General features: G+C 43.7%; 1 protein-coding gene across 1 annotated transcript; it reads right to left on the bottom strand.

The window, feature by feature from the left end:
• Positions 1-2082: 2082 nt before the first annotated feature.
• On the bottom strand, positions 2083-15620 carry npffr1l2 (neuropeptide FF receptor 1 like 2). The gene is made up of 3 exons (XM_053869997.1): positions 15278-15620; positions 4765-4864; positions 2083-3191 (listed from the first exon to the last, which is right to left on the bottom strand). Exons 1-3 carry the CDS (start codon positions 15618-15620, stop codon positions 2195-2197), a joined length of 1440 nt encoding a protein of 479 aa, XP_053725972.1. The 3' UTR covers positions 2083-2194.
• Positions 15621-15967: the final 347 nt, after the last annotated feature.

The following is a 15967-nucleotide window of genomic DNA, read 5'->3' as shown; positions in this document are numbered from 1 at the left end:
GCATCTCTCCTCAGTCTCGACCGAGGTCAGGTTGTCTCTTATTTAGCCCTGAATAGGTGTTTGTGGTCATCATTGTTGGATTTGTTCATCAGTCAGGGGCGAGATCTCTACTCAAATTAGTTTCCTTCTTTGTTTTCTGCCCTTGTATCCTTCAGATTTGATTGAATGTGTTTTGTAAAAGCCCTCTATTTTCACCAGGCTCATGCACTTCATTATGGAGGAAAGGATGAGTGAAGATCACGTAGAGAAATCAGTCATCCAGTTTGATGGACGTTGATCAAGATCGGTGGAGGAGAGGTGGAGCAGGCTCCGACAAACAGGTCAAATGGGATCTCTGACAGAAGAGGAGCAGCTAGAGTGACGGTGAAGCTCTATAGGACAGTGGTGAGAGAGTTGAAGAGGTTTTCATTGGGAGCAACTAAAAAGCATGTGTCAGAGGGAGGTCTCATGTTTGGAGACAAAGTTTGAGGCCGGACGGACCGTTTGGGAAGGAGAGACATGTTGGATGAAGGATTGATGTACCAGGTATAAGGAGAAGCTAAAGACACTCAGAGTCAGTGATGTGATAACAATTATGAATATCTAAGAACAAGGCTCGCCATGTTAAAATATGTTGTCACCAATTCAACTGTGACCGTTTCTGATTGTCTGTATCTATACCGCAAAACTAGCATGCAAAAGGAATGCCAACAAGGTCCACTGAGGTACTGGCGTGTTGTGCTTCAAACCTGAATAAGTTAACACACATTTGGCACATTTCTACACCCACAAGAAATACAACAGCATATTTACATAGTGTATCAAATGTTCAGTGGGCAACCATGTTTCGAGGTATGTTGTACTGCTGTGTAGCACACATTTCGGTAGCGCTCTCATAGAAGGTGAAATGTGAACATGAATCTCGAGGGTTTTGTCATGTCACTTGTGAAGTGACAGAATAAAGAAGATAAAGGGATTGAATTCTTGTTCCACATGTTCGGTTGAAGTCATAGGAGGAAAGGTACTTCATGTTATCTGCTGTTGGTTGTACTGAGGTGAACGGTGAAGGGATTATGTTCTCCTCATCATTCTCATCAAAATCCTCTGTGGGAAGTCTTCCACCCCAAAACCCGCCATCAAAACCCGGGTATTCATATATTACCTTGCTCTGGAAAAAAAAAAAAAAAGCATTCACAAAGTGCTGATGCATAATGTTCTGACGTAAGAGGTTCCTTTGTTGCAGACACTAATACCACTCAAAAAGAACCAGGCTCGGCATTGCCAATTCTCATACATATATTCATACATCTCGGACACAATGTTCGGTGAAGAGCATGTGACCGTAGTAAGGCTTCAAATCGATTATCACGCTGGTCAATTTTTTGCACAGTTAAACCAAACTGGAGCTGTGTCCCCTGCCTTTGACAGAATGATCATCTACTCTGTTTTGAAGGTCTGACATGATGAATTTGAGTGAAATTTAAGATGCCAATCATAAGGAATAGGGCTTTCCTTATTGGGGGCAGTGGCGCACGCTGGGGTGGTTAGCGCTGCCACCTCACAGCCAAGACGTTGTCGGTTTGCTTCCAGCCCTGGGCAACCTCAGGCTTCCTGCTTCTGTGCTATTAATACAATTAGAAGTGCTGTTTTTCAAGTCAAAATGCTGACAAAAATAATTATGGCTATCAATGCAGAAGAAGTCACTTAGTGGAGCGTTAAAGCCACTTTTGTTACAGTCCTCAGAACAAGGAGAAATAGCCCCCCAGTCAACAGATTGGCTGAGCTGCTGTTGGTGGCTGATGGTTAACACCCCAATATGAACATTTTACAGGTGATGCTTTGGTGCACTCTTTCACTCGAAAGACATGGAATGAGTATTTATTAAAGATAATAGGTCCAATGTTCTAGTGAACCAGAGAGGTTTTGGCCACCACTACTTTTTTTCCCCAAGTTAAAGGCTTGTTTCAAATGCATCACGATTGTGTGTTTTGAGGTTCTGTTAGTGTAAGACACCTTTTTACCCGCTTCAAAAAGTATTCGTGAAACAGTGTTTTAGAACTATATTTCGAACTGTCAGTTCTCGAATCGTCCACGAGTGGCTACTCAGTAACGCACTTCTGATTTCTTCTTCCCGTATTCTGTGTAGTGCTTGTAACGGTAGATAAACACTCCCCCCTATTGACTAGCTTTCCTGATCCCATCTACAGTGCATGAGTCAGTTATTCCAGGCATGAAAACGTGGACTAACCCTTCCAGACTCCTCCCCGCTACTTGTTTTCTGAGACAGCATCACTGTTTTGACCCCTTGACCAGGTGCGTCATGGGGGCATGGCTGGATTGCTGCGTGGCCCAGTCTGGCCCCTAAATTAAGGTTGGGCGTTTGTGGCTCCGCCGTTTCATCATTACCCTGTCTTTGCATCCCTAGCAAAAGAATGTCGCGATGATTGGACGGCCCTCTCGCGTTGGTGTCATCCTGCTGGACTTGTATTGTTCTCCCTTTCCGGCCCAACCTCCGAATCCTCTGCCACAAATTACAGCACGTCACGCAGTCCAGATTCCGGGCCTTAAACGCCACCTGGAAACCCCTCTTGAAGTTCTCGTTGAAGTAGCCGTAGATAATGGGGTTGACGCTGGAGTTTGAAAACGCCAGCCAGTGGGCGAATGGGAAGAAGTAGGTGATCAAAAGATCAACTTGTTCCCGGTCCAAACCTGCGTAGTCCGTCATCATCATCAGGGTCCACAGGGGTAGCCATGATATCATGAACAGTAGCGTAACCAGGATCAACATCTTAATCACCCTTATCTTCCTTTGGGGTATCAGGGGCTGACCACCCTGTCGGACACGCGCCTGGTCTCTGTTGTCGGGCAGCTGACGCACTCTGTTCCCGACCACCGATGTGTATAGTTTGACGCCGATGCTGCCGTACATCACCGTGATCAAGGTCAGGGGCACCATGTAGATGTTGGCGAACAGAACGGCGGTGTAGACTCTTCGCATCGCTGGTTTGGAAAAGTCTTCGTAGCAAGTGTAGAGAGGGAACGTCTGGTTGCGGTCCTTAAGCAGCAACCGGTGGAACGGGACCTCCTCCACAGTCAGAGCTGACGCAGCCGGACACATGATCACAATCGCCAGGATCCAAATTAGCAGAATGGAGGCCTTGGCAACAGATATGCTGGGCTTGGGCTTCAGAGGAAAGACGATGCAACGAAACCTAGAGCACAAGACAATCACAGGTCAGACTAGTCCACACTGTTGGCAAGATTGTGTACTGGGATGTGAGTGAACAAGGCCTGCCACGATACTGTGAGACAACATTACGTTGAGACCTTATTATCCGCTAGTTTAATAATAATAATAATACAGTATGTCATATAATGCCATAGAAATTAAATGACTCAAAGTCTCTGCCGAAATATCACCTGACTAAAAGCGTTGTGTTTCAAGTGGGCATGCAAGTTTATTGTGTTGCCTTGTTTTATGTCACCACTGTCGAACGCCTGGGTTGTTGGCGACATCTTCCTTATTAGGTTTGAAACCTAAATGTTACCTTGGGTTTTGGCATTTGGCTTTAAATTCATCTTTTATCTCCTCAATTTCTGCCTCGGGTTCTTCTTCCCTCCCGCGGACACACAGATAACTGACAAGAGAGTCTATTCCATGATGAAACGAAAGCCTCCAGGGATGCGCCTCACACTGGTCTTGCCGATAGCAACACACAGACACACACACAAGCAGCTGTTGTCGTCGTGAGACGAGGAAAACGTGCATGCAGGTGGCAATTTATCGAAAAAGAATAAGCTCATTTTCTGCTTGTGGGACTAATAGAGGCCATCTAAACTCATCTCATTCAATCCAATTGACTATCGTAACAGGCCGGGTGGCTGTTTGTCCATTTCGATTACTTAGCCTCCCACTCCGTTACGTTATTGACCAGTCGTGATCGATAGACCCATCCTGGATCTGAACTTACATACCACCACCTCAAATGCATTGAAGCTGTGTTACTCTCCCTGTATTATTGCTCTGTTGTGTATACAGTTGAGACCGCGCCACAGTCTCTTGCAGCGTGAAAACGTTCTGTACTCAGAAGAAATAAGAAGAAATCACGCATACCCTTGGGTGTTGACAATGATGGCAACTGCAAAGAAGCCATGGTCGGCAGAAATCTCCCGAGGGGCAAAACATTAAACACACACAAATCAACGAAGGCCGCTGTTGAGGATGAAGACGTGCTCTGCCATGTGAAGATTTTATTGAGTACTTGATCCACACTATTGGCCTTAACAACTCACTGAAGCAGTGAAGCTATGGGCCCCGCCTCCCTTGTGAGTGGGGCTTCCAACCCTGTACGTTACAATTGTCATCCTCATATATTCAGATATTCACTCCATATATACACACACGCACAGAAAGACAAGAGGGAGGAGGTTAAAGGTAAGTTTCCAATAAAGTGCCTTTTGATGGCGTCTATCTCTTGTAGCAGAATCTCTCAGTTGTTTTGGATCAGCTTCTGTAGTTTACGGCTAGAGTCGGTGCCACGTCGGGCTTTAATGGGTAAAAGCATCTCACCTTTGTTTCTTATTAGTGAGAGAAAATTAAATGTTTCGATTTGCCATTGTGATGTCAAAACAACCTTGGAGTTTAACATTTGTTTTGCTGGCTTCTTTGTCTCGACAGTTTTCTTACATCCTGAAGTGTTTGCTGCTCTGGCCTGTTATTTGGCAGCATCCACTACACGTCTTATTTGAGTACTTACTATAGGGGGACAAGAGTCATATACATACCTTTCTACAGCAATTGCCACCAGGGTGAAGACAGACGCAGACACCGAAACACCTTGTATGAAGCCGCTCATCTTGCAAACCATGCTGGAGAAGGGCCAACCTGATGGAGCAAGAAATAAATACAGAAGTTGGTTGAAAAACGGTGGATCCAGAGAAGATGTCTGCAGGTAGGAATTGAAGGACCCCCAGTTGTGGTGTCACCTCGGAGAGAGTGTGTTGTTTGGATCATGCATTGTGCCTTTCAGTTCAAGTTATCTTCTGAGTTAGCAGGATGTCAGTGGATGTCAATTAGCCGTACCTCAGTGGGGATGAGCAGGCCAGAGTTTATTAGCTCTAATGGTCTGTTCGCATGCCAGTTGCCTATTGCTCAGTGTTGGAAGGCGTTGGTTGTAAATCTGGCTTTGTTAACAGCCAGCGCATATCTGCTCTTGTGTGAGATATGAGAATAATAGTGCGTCAAGGCCGGTTGTACAATCCTGCTCTGCAAGCATGTTTTGTTGCCGCTTCAGTTCTGAGAGTAGAAGAAAAGTCATATTTCATTTCAGAACATGTAATGGGGTGAACATTTGAGTCAAGTGAAAGCAGAAAGGTGTCAGCAGTAACCTGCTTCTTTAACAACGACTTTTCATCGGGACTGCAGAAGCGTCATGGAGTCCCTATGAAAAATGACAGGCAGCTGAATAAAGGGCCGCCCTCTGACTCGCGCATTATAGAGGCACCATGGAGAAGTACTTGAAAAAACCATGGTCATGGGTGATGCTTAATGTGGAGCAAAATATCTTTCATGAAGGGATGGCATCAAATCCACCAATCTGACTTTATTAATGATGTTTCATGGCCAAAGACAACCAGTATCGTAAGTGATTTTAGTTATGAAGATATGGCCATTGCTATTTGAAAAGAATATATTGTACAAGGACTTCAAAAAAATCACCATGTCCATGGTTTTAGCTAGATGCACGTTGCTCCTTTTTGGTTTGTCCTCCAGTGATGTTTTTTTTTATGTGTTAGCTTGACTTGTTATCCATGTGCTGGACATATTTCGTGTGAAATGTTCCCATCCTACTGATGTTTACAACCACAGCATTTTTCTCTTCATGCCTGCACCAAGTTCGTTTCACACATGTACTTAAGTTTCCACTTGCCGATGGGTCAGTCATCGTTGATTCTAAGAGATCAGATGGTTGCCTGAAACAATGAGATCATTTTAGGAGAATATGAGTTTCACTCATACAAGGGCTCCCAAAAGTCACTATCATTCTTTCTTCTGTTATGTTTCAGGCACCATCAGGTGAGACGGTCGATCATCAGAATTCCCTTTCCGTTTCCGATGATTGTCTTTGGAGACCATTGAAAAATGTCGGTGTGGCTTTTCAGTCCTCAACAGAATTCCTGCTAAACCCACCCCTGATGAAAACTGGCACAGCCATTGGAGCGAGGTAAGTGTTATGTTCTGTACATTGTGTCTATGATGTTGCCAATAGAGACTTGATGTAGCGGCCAAAGCGACACCTTCTCACCTCAATTCCCTTGTGTGCAGTGTTGAGGCAGAAGTCTGCTGTCTGTGTCGCACCCTATAGTCAACTATTTTTTTTTTCTCGCGCTCTGAATCCTGCGGCTGGAACAGCGTCACGGCTAATACATGGATTTTTAGTGGCCACATCATGTTCTCTCACGTCAGTCCAATGAAATCGCTGGTGTTTTACTGACATTAAAGCTCCACTCCGTTTTTCATTTTCTTTCTTTTTATAAACTTGTATATTCTGGTGCACTCCATCAGCTGGAAATGATAGTACTTCATCCTCCACTTCTGTCCCTTGATATTTTTTCCTTTCTTTCACCACGGTGTGCACTCACAGCACGTTGCAGTGCAAGCATCCGGTGTTGCGACTAGGTGCATTGTTCGTAAAAAAAGCAGCCAATTAAAAGGGTGTCAACCTATACTTCCGATCAAAATTGGATTTCGATGTTGAGAGTGTGTTGGCTGAAGGGCTGCCCTGGGATGGGCTTTGCACTTCCCTGAACACTGACTTTTCTCTGTGGGTCTACATCAAAAGGAAGGTATGTGCCACTAAGACCTGACCCAGTCCACGTGGCCTTACGTCTGAAGGTGGCTGAAGGATGTGGAAAGTGGAGGCGCTCGTGGTGGTATGCAGCTGCTCTTCAACGTGGTCGAACACAATGGCAACAGGCACATGTTTCAGAGAAAAATGCTGGACACAGAATGTCTGAAATGGTGGTTAAAAAAGAAAGATGAAGGCAACCATTGGTTTTCACGGAGGCATACCACTCGGAAGGATGCACAAGATCAAGTCAAGTCAAGGTCGAAGAGGCTGACTCGGTGTGGCAACCCTTATTGGGAGAGGAAGGAAGCCAAAGTAGAAGCTGGTATTTGTCCCTTCATTCGTCAGATGACAAGGTTGATAGGAGAAAGACATGCATAACACAATGGAAGCGTGATCAATGCTAATGCTTGGACGTTAGATCATCAACGAAAGCCTGATCCGTTCTTGAATACAAGTGATGAAGAGGATTGAAAATTGCACTGCGAACACTTGAGTGAGTGATACTGTGATTAGACTCTGAATCACTGTGGCACCAATAGGAAATGATGACCTGCATCAGGCTGGACTCACGCTGGAAATTCCCTTTTCAATTCCAGGCCACTGTTGTTCAATTGACACTGTGTGACGTGCTGTTGCATCCCATGGATGAAATACACGTCCGCTTCTCTGCCAACATCCGCCGTCCAACATGTCAGTGGCAAGAGTGACAGTGACAACAGTGACACATGCCTCGAGGTGCTCGTAAACATGAGCGACTTGTAGTCTTTATACGGCTTTTCATGTATTAAAAATGAAGCGCTTCACAGGGAAATAGTGTAAGAATAAAAAACTTGAAAAGTATCTATAAAGAAAAGCCTTCTGAAGAAGGTGTGCGGTGAGAAGCATGTGCTGCTGTCTAGTGCTGTACAGTTTTATTATTATTTGTTCACCACCATTCCACTCTTTTCATTGTACTAGATGGTCATTGTTAAGGACTGGAGATGGTGACAAAGTAAAATAGACAAGTCACACATGCATCAAAGTTAATGTGGTTAAGCTAATGTGAATGTGAAACAAGTCAAGCCATGCCAGTTACTGCCGTTGGAAAACCAGATGTCTTCCATGAAGCGAGCGCCGTTTGCAACTGGAAAACCTGTTTTCTACTAAACTTCCCGTTTATAATTGTGGAGGCTGTCTTGGATTGCATACACCGGGGGTGAGGATTCTGACTTTTCCACTGGGAAATCCTGTGGGAAATCCACTGGGAATTTCTGAGCAGAAATAGCTTTGGTCTGCACTCTCATTGAAAGATGGTGGCTCCCGTGATGGAGGATTTCAGTGAGCGTTCCAGGGAGCTGCAGAGAGATATTTCCCACATTGCCGACGGCTACACTTGAGAAGCCCAAGGAAGGAAGGAAGAGGAAACCGAGTGCTGACCCTAGCAAACAATGCTCCACAAGGCAAGGCCACACTCTTGCGACAATAATACAGCTCGAATGGCTTATTGTCAGTCGTTTCTTTTGCAGCTAATAAAGCAATGAGATGTTTGTCCACATCCGTGATTCCACAGTGAAACGCCTAAGTGAAATATGTATTCCATTTATCTGTGATTAGTTCTGCTGTCACTCAGCCGCCGTCTATTCTCAGAGGCTGTGAGCGCAGAGGAAATTGGTTTGCTCAAACTGTACGTGACTACGCAGAACAGCCAAGGACCGCTCCGGTGGTCATCACGTTAGAAAGGACGCAAACATGTTCAGAACAATAGCAGAACACTGAGTTATTGTTGACAATCCAAAGAGGTCGTGTGTAGAGTTGAGACCAACTGGCCTGGCTGTCGAAGAGTCACCTTTTGTTCAGCCTAAAATGAAATGCTTCCATGAAGCTTTTCGTTGGTCTGCATTATGCTGTACGTTACATTTAATGTTACAGAGTTTGCCTTCCCCACCTGCTCTATATTATGTCAAACCCGTGGCCCAGGGGCCTGATACGGCCTGTCAAATCATGTCATGTGACCCACACACTCGCTTTCTACGCATAGATGTCAATGTCACATCTATGAAGATAACAACGTGAAGCTTGATCATTCGTTGAATCTCCTTTAGGGTTTTTTGGGGCTAAAACTCATTTGCAATAACTAAAGTGGAGGCAGTATGGATAAAAATGTCCCGTTATGAATGTTTCTTGAGTCTTGGATGGTGTTTTAAGTAGGGCTGTCAGGAGATGGACTTTTTTTTCCATCTTGTTTAACCAAATTTTGTGCCACAATATTTCGCGAAAAAACAAAAGATGACCCAAAACACAAAGACACACGCATTAAAACATACCTTCCTTTATTGTTGCAATGAGCTTTTTTGTCATCATCACTCTGACTCACACGCCTCTGAATTCTTTATCATTTCTTTATCATCATGTGGTGATATTTTCTTTTAAATCTCTGTTTGTCTTCTACGGAAGAGGATTGGGCCAGTGAAGAAAAAAATAATAAAATTCTGACTTGAAAGTGAAAATTCAGACTTTTTTCTCAGAATTCTGACTTTAAAGTGAGAATTCAGAATTTTATCTCAGAATTCTCACTTTAATCACAGAAGTCAGAACTTTAAAGTGACAATTCTGAGATTAAAGTCAGAATTCTCACTTTAAAGTCAGAATTCTGCCAATTTTTTTTTTCTTCAATGGCTCAAATCCTCTTCCATAGTCTTCCGTATCGTTTTGTGAGGTTGCTATTTCATCACACCCTTATTAACCATACTACTGTAGAACACAGCCAACTCGTGATTCATCACAAACTGAACTCTTTCATTGATAAAATCTCACGTCTAGAACACATAAAAGTCCTGCTGAAGGAGTTTGACACCTCTGCCTTAGACCCCTGTGACTTGAAAGGGACCCTATAATGCTATTTTTGAGGGCTTTTTAAGTTGATAATTTTTAATAATAGAAAATTTCAGAAGCTGAAGAAAATCGTTTTTCTGCACTTGGACACTAGCATGTACATGACCGGGGCAACATCAAACAGCACAATTGTGTGACACGATATATGCATGTAGGCGTGCGAGGTCACACAGACTGACGCAGGAAAGGTAGCACACAACAAAACGTGTATTCTGAAACCCTGACGAACCGGAGTGATTTACATATCACAGCGACACGCTTACACCCTGAACATCGCTCCATTAATCTCCTTTCTTCCACAACAAACACAATATGATGACTGAAGAACTCATTTGCATAAATCATTTTTATCAGCTTCGCCTTCGTCTGCTTACTGTCTCCTCTTCCGTCAAACTTGTGGAAGAGTGGATGCAGATGTTCAACGCTGCCATGTGTATGTGTGTGTGTATCGGGTGCCATTTTCAACATATTGCTATTCACGACTAGCTCCTTCAGTCAGACGTATTTGTGTTGAGGACTTGTTATCATGGAACATGTGGAACTTTTTCTTCTCTCAAAAATGACCAATAACAGTGCAGTAGGGATGCGCGATAACATACCGTACACGAGATACTGCCAAACACAATCTCCGCGATGACAATTCTGCATCTCATGATAATAAACACGCGTTGCATTAGATATGCACACGTGAACATGACAAGACCGTGACGGCGCCGCGTGCTCCAGCTCCGCGGCATTTGACAGCCGACACCGCTGTGTGACAGTTGTGGAGAGTGTGGTGGACTTTGGTTCACACTCGTAGTTTTAAACTTATTTTTAATCCAGGGAACCTTTGATCATTTGATCATCCCTGTTTATTTTATGAGATGGAGTGGTCCTCATAGGTTCTCTGATGCGCTCGTCTGCCTTGGTTCACATCAACACATGCAGGTCTCCTGCTGCCAAGGTGAAAACAGTTGGATATTGAGCGGAGCTCCGCTCTGGTATTGGTGGCGGCGTCCTCTTCCACGTCCCTATTGCGGTTCACTGATCACAGACACACTCTCACAGGCAGCGCTAATGCTACGAGCCGGCATCAATTAGGGACCGTCAACAAATTGTAAAATGCTCAAAGTATGAGTGAAATCTTCAATAAGGCAATGAAAAACAACCATTTTAGTAGAGAGAAATGTGAAAAGGTTTTTCATCACACAAGACAAAGGACTGACAGTTTGTATAATGATCTGGAGAATAGAATATGACTAAATGATCATTTATCCACATGATTTCTAATATTTCTTCAATAGCATCGAGGAAATGGTCCATAGTTCAAGTCAACTGTTCAGAGACATGAGATGCAGCAGACAGACGGCTCAGTTTAACCCCTAAATACACCGCGTTCCAAATGATTATGCAAATGATGTTTTTGTTTGATTTTCCAAAAGACTTGATGCAAATAACGATCAACATAATTTTCTAGTCATTAACTGTCGAAATTTATTTCATATGTTATTCAACAAAACTCCAAATGAAAACAGTATTTAAAAAATAAATAAAAAACTTAAAACACACTGTTCCAAATGATTATGCACAACATAGTTTCAAGACATTTTCTAGTTTGTAAACAACTGAAAATAGTAATTTGTTGAATTTACAGCAATATAAAGTCATGTCAAATAAAAAGCTATTACAATCCAAAACATCTTAACAGGTCAAGTTACATGTTAACATAGGACCCGTTGTTTGATAGCAGCTTCACAATTCTTGCATCCATAGAACTTGAACCTGCTTGAATGTCTTTGCAGGATGTCAGAACAGCCTCCCAGAGTTGCTGTTTGGATGTGACCTGCCTCCCACCCTCATAGCTCTTTTGCTTGAGGATCCTCCAGAGATTCTCAATAGGATTGAGGTCAGGGGAGGATGGGGGCCACACCATGAGGTTCTCCCCTTTTATGCCCATAGCTGCCAATGAAGCAGAGGTGTTCCTTGCAGCATGAGATGGTGCATTGTCGTGCATGAAGATGATTTTGTTTCGGAAAGCACGATTTTTCCTTTTGTACCATGGAAGAAAGTGGTCAGTCAGAAACTCAACATACTTTGCAGAAGTCATTTTCACACCTTCAGGGACCCTAAAGGGCCCGACCAGATCTTTCCCTAGGATTCCAGCCCAAAACATGACTCCGCCACCTCCTTGCTGGCGTCGCAGCCTTGTTGGGACATGGTGGCCATACACCAACCATCCACTACTCCATCCATCTGGACCATCCAGGGTTGCACAGCACTCATCAGTGAACAAGACTGTTTGAAAATTGGTCTTCATGTATCTCTGGGCCCACTGCAGCCGTTTCTGCTTGTGAGTGTTGTTTAGGGGTGGTCGAATAGAAGGTTTATGCATAACTGCCACCCTCTGGAGGATCCTACACCTTGATGTTTGTGGGACTCCAGGGACACCAGCAGCTTCAAATACCGGTTTGCTGCTTTGTCATGGCATTTTAGCAGCTGCTCTCTTAATCCGGCGTGTTTGTCTAGCAGAAACCTTCCTTATTTTGCCTTTACATTATGGATGCAAGAATTGCGTAGCTGCTATCAAACAAGGGGTCCTATGTTAACATGTAACTTGAGCTGTTAAGATGTTTTGGATTGTAATCGCTTTTTATTTTAGTAAACATGACTTTATATTGCTGTAAATTCAATAAATTACTATTGTCAGTTCATTACAAACTAGAAAATGTCTTGAAACTATGTAGTGCATAATAATTTGGAGTTTTTTTTATGTTTTTTTAAATACTGTTTTCATTAGGAGTTTTGTTCAATAACATTTGAAATAAATTTCGACAGTTAATGACTTGAAAATTATGTTGATCGTTATTTGCATCAAGTATTTTGGAAAATCAAACAAAAACAACATTTGCATAATAATTTGGAACGCGGTGTAAAGCTGGCAGAGCAGCCTGTCAGACACCAGCGGCTTCTACCTGAGACGTGAAACATTGAGTTTCTCATCTCCACACTTAGTTCACTGTTCTATTGAGACATCAACAAATCATGATGTTGGAGACAAACTCCACTCATAAGTTTCATCATAAAACAGTTTCAAGAGAGGCTGTAGTGTCCAACACATGGAAGAGAATGAACATGGATGGTTCCCGTGTTCGCAGTTTTTTTGGAACAGTGGCGACCCGGAAAAAACGGAACGGAATGAAGCGAAGATATGACTCGACTAGGAAACGAGGAGGCAAAGGGGCGAGTCATGACATTTATTGGATTGATGAGAATCAAAGCGCTGGTCCTGGTGTGACTTCTGCATGCAGCAAAGGTTTTCCTGTCATTTGGCATTTCCAGTATGTTTCTTACATTTTCAGTGGCGTGTTTATTTGAAAGCTGTGAATCTGTGAATTTTTCATGACATTTTCACGATTGGCGTGAAAAATTTGAGGCGACGTCAGGTGTCATGAGAGGTGGGAGAGGAATGACTGGTGTCGAGTTGATTCGTCGTCTTTGTTTTTGCGCTGAGCCCAACATGATTCCTAACCATGGAGTTTGTGATGCCGACTTCATGGCATGAAGTCGAGCTCCGTGCTGGAGGCATGTGACCTGTCTGTGCCGTCCTGGTTTATTCAGTTCTAACCTGAATACTCTCACACAAAGTGGTACTGAGCACCCGATAGTTAGGCCTCAAACAAGGCTGCAGCGGAGGAGAAAGCTCTGCCATTGAAAGCCCGATAAAAGTCGTGACGCCAACGTTGTTCCAGTTGAAAAACATTTAGCTCCATTCCCTGAATGCCTTGTTGTTCCTTTTCCTTGTGGTTGAAATTGAAAATGCCTTTCTTCAGACTTGTGTCTCGCATATTCTTGTACAAAAGGCGAGATTGTCTGACTGGTCCTTGAAGTCAGGTCACTACTTCTTCCAATTGCAATGACCGTCCCCTGCACGTCGTGCTTTCCATTAGTCTTCCGAGCCGCCTGAGCACTTCACAGGAACACTTGTCGTTTAGTTGCTTCACACATGCAGCTGGAACTTATTACGATGATGATGCCAGTAAGACAGAAGATGGCCTGGCACTTTACATTGTGCGACGTGGTTTCTATAGAAATGCACGAGCCTTCAGTGGGGCTGACATTACTGCGGCTTTTACACACTATTCCGATCTTCCCGCTGCTGCTGCTGCTGATGTTGGTGGTCGTCTTCTCTCATCAGGACTGGAAAGAGTCGCCCGCAGCTGGAGCCAGTGACTGATTCAGTGCTATGGAGAAGTGTTTTCCTCCTCGTCCCTGCCACCAGTCTCTTACGGGCACAATTACCCTTCTCTTTGTGCCGTTGGTTACAATACCTACGCGAGCCATTCTAAGTGGGTCCAACTCACACCTGCCTTTGTGAGTATGCAGGCCTCTGTCCCGAGCCACAAGTGACACCGGCACTGGAGACTGTGGAAGTGCCTGTCCAAGTCCTTTCTTGTGCTGGAATGTGAGCCTCAGTTTTCATCCAGGTAGTGAGGGGATTCCATTTTTTCTCCTTTGTTCGAACAGTGGGCACTGATGGAGATGCGCTGTAAAAACACACACACACGCAGCGGCGGACCTCGGCTGAATTACTCTTCCCCCCCACCCAGTTGGATAGATTAGACGTGCCTTATTTGAGTGACTGTTTCAGTGTCACGTCATTTCGCTCTACATGAAGGATCCGATCCGAGTCTATTCAACGCTGCGGTGTTGCAGTCAAGGCTCTACTGAGTATCAAGTGACGTGACTTTGCTGTCGTGTAGTGGTTAAAACGCAGCCCTGCGAGTCTCAAGATTGTCGGTTCGCTTGCGTCGTACGACTCTTGCGTGGTTGTTCTTAAAATCAATGCTTTTTACCACCATCCTGTTCAAAATATCAAGCTGAATTGCAGTGTTTTTAAAAACCAGTCAATGATCCCAAAAGATCACAATTACAGGCATGAATTTTTCTCAATACCAGTTTAGTGAACAGCCTGAATCCTCCTGCCTCCGCCGCTGGGGCAGCATTGGACCCATCACCTGCAGTTTCTTGCTTGAAAAATGAATCCAAAGTTCACCACTGCTGCTTCCTTTTCACTCATATATGCATCATCATAGCCACCTTCTGTTCCTGTGAACTTGTGATGCGGACCACGTGTGTGAGGGAGACGAAGGTGAATACATTAAACAACCGTCCACGTTTCTAGTTTTCATGTATTTCAGAAAACTAGAAAGTTTTTACGAACTTCTTTAGCAAACTTTTTTTTTCCCCCAGTTTGTAAAAGTCTCATTTACAAACTTGGAAATACACTTACAAACTAAGGAAAAAAACAATTTGGTAAAGATGTTTGTTTGAAATGTTTGTACGTTTGTTCCAAAAGTTTGTAAAATTGTTTCAAAAGTTAAAATAAGGTAATGTCTTTTGCACTTCTGGCTGACCATCTACATACTTTTCTGTGTCGTCTCATCTCAGAAACTCGCAGTTGGTTGTCGTCGTGGAAAAAGGCCTTGTGAACAAGATATTTTCCTCATCGCTGATGAATCCGACACAGGTCAACATCACAGGAACAGCTATATTTCTGCATATAAATAAACATCACACACGAAAGCTGCTCTCACCTGTGATAAGGCCGTCGACAAGGGTGGTGGGGATGCAGAAGATTCCCACCAACAGGTCGCTCACAGCCAGATTCAGGATGAAGAGGTTGGTGACTGTGCGCATCCGACGGTTTTCCAGCATTATCAGACACACCAGCATGTTTCCCACCATGCACAGCAGGAAAATGAATGTATAGGCCAGAATGTAGCCGGCGGCCACGAACGCAGTGTGCTGGTAATAGGGGGAGAAGGTCATGTTGGTAATATTGGCTTCTCCTTCGTAGCTGCTATTAATAAGGAAGCCCATGGGGGTGGATCCCTCCAGCGACGTCTCTTCAAGCTTCAGTGGATCGACAAATTCCATCCTAGTGGTAAGTAAACAACACATGCACAGCATTGATCAGAAAATGAACAATAGAAACGAAACGTGGGTGAGAAAAAACATCTTTTTTCCGTAGTTCATTGCTTGATTTAGAACTGAAGAAACACGCCTTACTGTTTTACGTGTATTTTATACAAATAGAATGCAACTTAGAAACTCTAAATAAATCACCCTCTAAAAATACAGACTTTTGAAAGTAAATATAAAAACAAATAGGAGGGAAATACATGCTAAGAGGCTAACAACGCTACTGTTACGCTGGCCAGCACTTACAGACGGAGAGAAATGAACTTTATATTAAAGCTGCTTTTTTCTTCTTCTCACATCTT

This window comes from Synchiropus splendidus, chromosome 7 (assembly GCF_027744825.2).
Source record: "Synchiropus splendidus isolate RoL2022-P1 chromosome 7, RoL_Sspl_1.0, whole genome shotgun sequence".
Taxonomy (NCBI): domain Eukaryota; kingdom Metazoa; phylum Chordata; class Actinopteri; order Syngnathiformes; family Callionymidae; genus Synchiropus; species Synchiropus splendidus.
Note: the sequence above shows the minus strand (reverse complement) of the source record. Positions and strands in the feature narration are given on the sequence as shown.